This window comes from Capsicum annuum, chromosome 7 (assembly GCF_002878395.1).
Source record: "Capsicum annuum cultivar UCD-10X-F1 chromosome 7, UCD10Xv1.1, whole genome shotgun sequence".
NCBI classification, from domain to species: domain Eukaryota; kingdom Viridiplantae; phylum Streptophyta; class Magnoliopsida; order Solanales; family Solanaceae; genus Capsicum; species Capsicum annuum.
The window spans coordinates 5,049,119-5,057,497 of record NC_061117.1 but is presented as its reverse complement, the minus strand read 5'-3'; the positions used below and the strand labels follow the sequence as shown (position 1 = coordinate 5,057,497).

Here is an 8,379-nt window from a genome sequence, read left to right as displayed (position 1 = left end):
AAGCATTGCAACAACACCAACATCAAACAACCTGCTATGTTTGAAGTAAATTCTGCCTCCTTGAAAATTATTAAACTACTTAGAATTCTTACCATATATTATTCTTTTAGCATATATTTTAAAAATTCTTAATTATTAAATTTGGTAAAAAAAAGTATATTTGTTATATTTATAAACCAAATAGGGCACAAATCTAGTAAAAGTAATGTAGGAAATTTATAATTTTATTTTTGAGAAATTTAATTGAAGAAAAAAAAGGTGAAAAGATGATTTTGTCTAAAAAGAACAAAAAGTTTGAACCACTTTTCTAAAAATCTTCACACTTGGTCTTCACACTTTTAATATATTATAGATATAGATAAATTATTATTTAATTGAACACAAATTTTTAATCTTATTTTTTAGAATTGTATGATTCAAAATAAATCTTAATATTTATATGATTGTAAATTATTTTATGAATACATTTTTTTTTTTTTTTAAAAAAAGAAACATTGTTTCTTCAGACGACTTAAAAAAAAGAGTGACATATAAATTAAATAGGTTAAAAAAGAAAGAGTGACATATAAGTTGAATGGGGGAATAGTATAGAGGAATGTCTTCTTCTTTTTTTGTAAACTACGTTTTTAATTTTAAAATTTTCCATGACATAGTTAACACCACAAGGTTAAAAATATTTTAAAAGATTCTTTTTAACTTTCTTACATTTTGCGCCAAATTAAAACCAAGTAAATAAATTGAAACAAAAGAAATACCAAAAGAGGAATTAGTTATGCCAAATTTAGTGTTAAATTATGGCAAGTTGGACAGGTTGGTGACTCATTGTTCAGCTCAGCTCAACCTAAGAAACCTATAGGCAGCATTCAGCAATTGCAACAAATATTTTAACCCGCCCAAATTCAGTCCGTCCAAATACAGACACATTTGAGGCATGGGGTGACATCAACTTCAAAAGCAAAACGTTCGACATAAAAAAAGGACAGTCCGGTGCACTAAAGCTACCGCTATATGATATAGAATCAATCACTGCCAGGAAGTTTCAGTTAACAAGCTAGTGAAGCAGGCAGAGATGAAGACTACAACAACAACAAACCCGGTATATTCCCACAAAGTGGTGTATATTCCCACATAGTGGGGTCTGGGGAGGGTAAAATGTACGCAGTCCATACCACTAAATCCGAAGAAGTAGAGAGGCTGTTTCCGATAGACCCCCGGCTCAATACAAAGATGGACACTAAGAAATTATATCTAAATATATACCAGTATTGTCACAAGCAAGCACCACATACTAACTAGAATATATGAACCTTCCTTTCCTCCTACTCCAAACATATTATAATTGCAAGACTGCAAATGGAAAAACCCCTAAATATGAAGCACAAGACGAACTTTCTCCAAAATGGTGAGAAGAAGCTTTACTGCTGACTTCACTTTCTACTGCTACTTCCACCAATTCGTGGCTTGCCCTTAACGTCAGACTCCTACATGGAAGAGTAGCATATACAAATCGTTTATAGCCGGAAACACTAATATACAATACGGATTGATGAGGATATATGTTTCAAACGTTAAAGAGACGCTAAAGAAACCAAAGGTCAGTTGATGGAATATACATACCTGTGGGAAGTGCAAGTAAATGTATGTTTTTGCAGTTGATGGGTTATGATTTTCTGCACCCTTGCTCCAATCATAACAAACCTATACAAAAAATTGGATAAACAAATTGAAAACTGAAGCAAATTTGCATGCAAGACGACCAAGAGAATCAAAAATTTGGGCGACAATCAAGACATTAGAAGATTCGAGAATTAGGGGGGAAGAAGAGAAACAAAAGGGGGATGGAACTAGGGTAAGTATCCTCCTAGTAATGGTTCTCGTAAAAGGGTGAGCATGCACTATAGAAGATATTCATAGTAAAGGCTATATACTGAACAAAAGTAACCAAAAACATTACCGCATATGCATAGATTGATCCATCATTGTTGAACGCACTGCAAGGTATGGGCTGGCTGCATCTTGACATTGCCTAAAGAAAACACACACAGAGAAAAAAACATAATGGAAGATGCCAAAAGTGCAGCTACAAATGTTAAATCTAAAACATTCTTGTCTACTTCCATAATCAAATATTCTTGTCTACAAATGTACGCACTATGAAGAATGAGCCACTCACAACATGCTGCGCTATTGAAAAAAGCATGCCAGCGTAGCATTTGATTGACACAGATTTAAGTTGTTAAATTTGATAATGACAAGTATTTATAGTAATGCTTGAAAAGCTATTTGATAGAGAGAATATACATCCAAGGTAAATAATGTGAATACTTTATGGATTTGAATTCTTCAAAGTTTAAAATGATTAGAATTGTGTCAAACGCTGAGACATTTAGGATGTCCTAAAATAAAGTGTCATAAAAAGTGACGATTATCCTGTAAGGATAAAATGCTAAAGTATTGGATTGAAAAAGGTTAAGTGAAGCAGAACAGATATTGAAAATTCAAATAGCTGACACCAACTAGTTCGATTGAGGCACAGTTGTTACTGTAGTAGTATGGAGTATCAACCAGAAAACTCATCTCAGCAGAAGTGAGTTTGCAGGCTTGCAGCAGAGAGAAAGATATGGTCGCAAACAAGCAACTGTCCTAACATGTTCTAACTTCTTGTTTTTTAATGATTTTTTACGTTTTTCTTTTCCACTTGTAACTCCATAACCACCAATTTGGAGAAAGCCATGAAAGTTTCAAGCAGTGTTGTCAAAAGAGCACTTAGGCCCGGAAGGAAAGGCTCAAAACGTGTTGAGTGCTTTGCCTCGCTTAATGTGCGCTTCAGTGTCGTCATCAAATAATATTTCACTTTATCGTAATTTTTTTCAATTTCTTTGTACATCTATTTATCATTCATGCTTATAATTATTAATCTTGGACAAAACATATATATTCATATTTTTTCTCCCTTTGTGCCTTTCTTCACTAAAGCCTGCGGTTTGCGCTTAAAGCCCAATAGAAATTAAAAGCTTTTTTGTGCTTTTTGCTTTTGATAACATTGGTTTCAAGAGGAAGACCATTTGTACCTTAAGCAATAAAAGGTACCTCAGGACATAACATAATGGTTTCTCATATATAAAACTTCAGAAGTAGCATTTCATTTACTTCACAAATGACTATCTGCTAAATTTACGGGTCACCCTGATGCAAACTTTAACGTTACAATTTGCAATATGGTGTGCATTAAAGAAAGTGGGACTGCTGATGTGTACCAAATGATAGAGAGGAAGATTTCAGAAATCCTAGAAACTCCTACATTGAAAAACCTAATATTCAGAAAGCTATGTCTCGACCAAGTGAGATCTCATAGAGCAATCCTCTTTTGCAACATTACAGTTTTTATTTTGTCGTAATAAAATGAATCAGTAATAAACAACAGCCAAAGAGAGATATTTGGTTTTTAATTTCCAGAAATAGGATATTCTAAACGGAGAAAGATCCTTTATCAATTTCAAGCATTTAAATGTATGCCAATTACGTTAATAAAGAATAGATGTAAGAAATCATAAAAAGTAAAGAAATGACCGAAAATTGATAGAAATTAACACTTAAACAGGATGAAGATTACCTTAAGCCTCTGTTTGCTATCTTTGTCCCAAAAGTTGAAGGCACCATCAGACCCCGCAGTTGCAAACGTTCCATGTGTCTTGGCAGAAGATGTAACACATGACAAATTAGTTGAAGTAGCAATATTAGTAGTATTTAGAAAAAGTATGGTGTCTATATGACAATGACAACCATCCAGAATACCAACTTTAAGAAGCTAGTCCAGTGTTGTATTTATCAACTTTGTGTTCATCTTGTGTACACAAGCTTGCTATATACTTTTTTCAAGTCTTGTTGCTCTTACACTTGAAAGTAAAAACCTACTCCACCTAAACTAAGAACACCAGTCTAAAGGTAGGACAACTGAAATGGCACAACGATAAAGCTTCTAGATTTTAATTACCCAAGACCAGAAATGTACATGCACCACATGTAGGTTCTTCTAACAATACTTGCTAAAAATGGTCAATACAGCAATTGACTAGCAATTTCTCTTGGTCAACACTATATCCACCAGATATTAAAAGAGGAGATGAGAGACAGCTACACATCCTACCTCCCAAATGATGCGACAACAGGAGCAAAATTTATAGAGGAGGAGGCTGTCTGGAGGACAGAAATGAATAAAAATATACAAAGAGAGAGATCTTACGGGGTGGAAATTTAGAGAGTTGACTGAGTAAATGTCGTTGCCCTCCCTGTGACATTTGAATGTGAAGTTTTTACCTTGTAACGAATCATCAAGATGATGCACACCAACCCGTCCTTCAATAGAGCCAACCTAAATATAGGATGTATAATATTAAAATGATACATGTCTCAACAAATCTAGAACCTAGATGCATCTGATATAATGTATTAACAACATCAGAATATCAGGGATTATTTACAGACCACATGTAAGAATGGAAAAAGCTATAACCATAGGGGACCGTTCAAGAATGCCTAGGACAGTGAAACCCAAATGCACCATAAAACTACTTATCAAAAAATAACTAAAGTAGATGCAGTAGAAGTGTCTTTTCTTGAAGAGGATTCAACAGATAAGACTTTAAGCATTGCAACGCATATGAAGAGGGGAACTGGTCCTCTTTCCATTATCTCGATTACAATCTTGGATCAGCCTGTAGCAATTATTACTCTTTCCTTTTGTGGACTTTGTTACATAAGATCCAACATGCTTTACAAACAAAACATCTACAAGAGTTCAGTTCACTGTTAATATAAAGCTTTCTTGGTTGATTCTCTCAGACTGCTGAATTATTCATGAAGTCCAATCATTTCCTCCATCACCCTCTCCCCCTACAAAAAACTACCCACCGAAGAAGACAAAAATGGTGAAAAGGAAAAAAGAAAGCTTATTAGATAGATGTCAAAAGAGTTTGAAGAGCTGGACTGTCTCATAAGATAGCTAGCTATTGGAAGAAGACGGCCCATGTATGGAGAAGTGATTGGGCAGATGAAGATATTGCGAGCATCACAAAGAGAGAGAGACTTTGCAATATCACCTTGCATCTCCCAATTAGGATAACAACAACTGAGTGATTTACCTCCTTGAGGCAGCACAAGTGGCCTAAAACTTTGACAACAGACTGATTTTGTTGATTTGAGCATCAGTCGATTTGAGTATGTAATCATCATCATCAACAACAACAAAAACAACCACAACATACCCAGTGTATGCCCACCTAGTGGGGTCTGAGGAGGGTTGAGGAGGGTAGAGTGTACGCAGACCATACCACTAGGCTGTTTCCGATAGACCCCCGGCTTAGAACCAATAACGGCATAGCAAACACAAAAAGCTCGTTTTCAAAATCCACATAATTCTCGTGTAACAGGAGGTGTCTTATGCAGATCGATTCCATTCTCCAACAGAAGAAACTAAGACTACTGTCATCATAAAGGAAGGACCTTGACTCGTCAAAACAAAGGTAATAACACTCTTTTAGGGTGTCTCTTTATTTGTTCATCTTTAGTTTGATATAAGAAGGAATTAGCATCAGCTCAAAATACTAAGCTCTAAGATCATCCTACTAATCCCACTCTCTGTATGGGACCCTAGCATTCAAAATAAGGTGGGCAAAACATGAGAGAACAATTTAATACAGCACACAGAAGAAGTTATTAGATCATGCCGCAACAGAAGTACACTATAAAATAGCTACTCACCAAGAAACCTTGTTGATCAGGGAAGGCAGCTAAACACCGAGTTTGATACTTCAAGGGCGAGGGTATTCTCTTGAACTCAGTCTGTAACAATTTTAAGGAAATATAAGTGTTTAGCAACTAGAAGGAAATGCTAGTAATGCTTGAATATTTGAATATCCAAAAACAAAAATTCTTAAAAGTATAAACTTCGCTTTACTACTTTCTAAAATCTAATAAAAAAATATGTGGTAGCCTTAAGTTTTCTCTATCCTTCCTTTTTTTAGTTAGTGAGTAGTGAGAATAAAAAGAAAAACATGGACCAAAACCTATGAAATTGATGTTATGAACATTCTAAATGTATATTTTAGTTAACATTGCAAGCTTAAACTTCAGTTTTCCTAAACTAAAAATGCTCTCTTGGAAGGTTTTACTAATCATTTTTTGATGAAGTCAAAAGTTTACTAATATGAGAACCTTTCATCAAATGTAGGTCTTATAACAACAACATTAAGGCTGGCAACGGACCGGAACGCCGGACCGGTTTAACCGATACCGGAACTTCCTTATCGTTTTTGCTGCCGGAACCAGTCTTACCGGATTTTTTTCGTTGTTCGGACCGGTCCGCTTGCTACCGGTGTGGACCGGAGCGATACCGGAAATAGATGACATAGTGTACAGTAATACAATTTTATATTAATTTTTTTTTTTCCATAATTGCTACAGTTTTTGTTTAAGAACTTATATAAATACAGTTTTTGTTTTACAATTTTAATTTAAGTTATCTATATCTTAACTTAATGGCATTAATATATATAATAACTTATATAATTTATTAATATATCTTAAAAAGTTTAAAATTTTAACATAAAAAATATAAGTTTAAGTTAATATTTTTAATAAGTTAAAAAAATTGCTAACTTTATAAAGTTTTGTATTAATTTTTTTAACCATAATTGCAACTAATAAAAGACAAATTTTAAAATAAAATTAGGCAGCCGTTATATTTATTCAAATTTCGTACGTTGTACATTTATTACAAAGATATTAAATGAAAATCTAATTTACGCAGCCACCATCTAGAAAGGGTTTCGTTTGAATTAGATCTCTATTGTAGAATCTTATTAATATCTAAATTGTCTATAATTTTTTTGGCGTAACTTTTCTATGTCTTCAGCGAATAAATCTTCCAGAATTGGTCTATTTCCTCCATCATCGCTATTTTCCTCAAAAATTTCATCTATTTCATCTTTAATATGGGGCGGTAATTTAGGGAGCCCAAAATTTCTTCGTTCGGCATTTGATCCAATCTCTAAATAATACCAAAATCTCCAAACTATCCCTTGCTAACGAATACCGATGATCTCCTATTATAAATCTTCCTGAGCTGAAAGCTTGCTTTGAAAGAGCTTGAGTTGATAGCAAATCTCGAACCATCCTTGAAAGTTTTGGAAATTGTCTGATACGGGTCTTCCACCACGATAAAAGTTGTTGTTTTCTAGTTTCATCTCTAATATTTTCCCGATCCTGCGAAAGATACGAATCAAATTCATTACTCCTACAACATTAAAGACCAAGTTCTTCGCCCATCTCGTCATCTAAATCATTATATCTACGTCTAGAAGTAGGAGGTTCGATCGGCCCAGTATTTTGTTCCATAAACTTGATACAAGTTATATAAACTCCTAGCCGTAGATACTATGCTAGCACAACAAGTTTCAACTGATGGCTTTTCATGACGTCCAATTTCTAAATTGTTGTATAATTTTCTAACCAACATCACCGTACCATGTTCTTTATAAAATGGGTTTAATAAATTAGTTGTTAAAAGAATTTGTGGAATAGGAAAATACTCCCTCCGTCTCATTTTATGTGTCATCATTTCCTTTTTAGTCCGTCCCAAAAAGAATGTCATCTTTCTTTATTTGGTAATTATTTAAATATACAATTCCACTTTTACCCTTATTGGTCTCACTTCATTAAAAAAAATACTGGCACATTTTTTGATAAAGAACAATTTGGTAAACATTATCAATAGTTACTAAAACGGAAGAAATAGTTGGAGTATATTGAGCAGATACTGTGTTCGTAGCTTGATAAAAAGTTTTCAAAAATTTACAAAGTTCTTCTACTTCAGTCCAATCATCTTCATCTAGCATTAAATTAATATCCTCATTATAAGAATTATAAACTAATTGTATAGGTTTACGATACATAACAGCAACTTCAAACATTTGAAATAAAGAATTCCATCTAGTAGGAATTTTTCTATATGGAAGGTCATATTGTTTACATTTACGTTTAAAATCATCCATTACACTCTTTCTTTTATTTTTAAACATATAACTACAAGCAATTCGCACTTTAAGACAACCATTTCCAAACAAATGAACACCATCAAATTTAAAATATGTGCAAAACATCTAACACGAAAATGATTTTCATACATTAAACATAATCTAGTTTTTAACTCGTCAATAGCTTTCAAATTATTAGAAGCATTATCTAATGTGCATGTCATAGGTTTACCAATAAATCTAAAATATTTCATGCTCTACACTATTGTACTAGCTATATACATACCGGTTTTAGACTCGTCAACATATTCATAAGCAATAATTCTTTTTTGCATGTTCCAATCGT

General features: G+C 33.5%; 1 protein-coding gene across 1 annotated transcript; it reads right to left on the bottom strand.

The window, feature by feature from the left end:
* Positions 1-988: 988 nt before the first annotated feature.
* LOC107877642 (protein RAE1) lies at positions 989-5,841 on the bottom strand (the record flags this gene model as incomplete). The annotated part of the gene is given in 6 exon segments (XM_047415136.1): positions 989-1,481; positions 1,618-1,698; positions 1,955-2,026; positions 3,614-3,691; positions 4,244-4,372; positions 5,761-5,841. Coding segments are annotated over 6 exon segments (495 nt in total), but the record flags the coding sequence as incomplete, so codon positions are not given.
* Between the last annotated feature and the right edge of the window lie 2,538 nt (positions 5,842-8,379).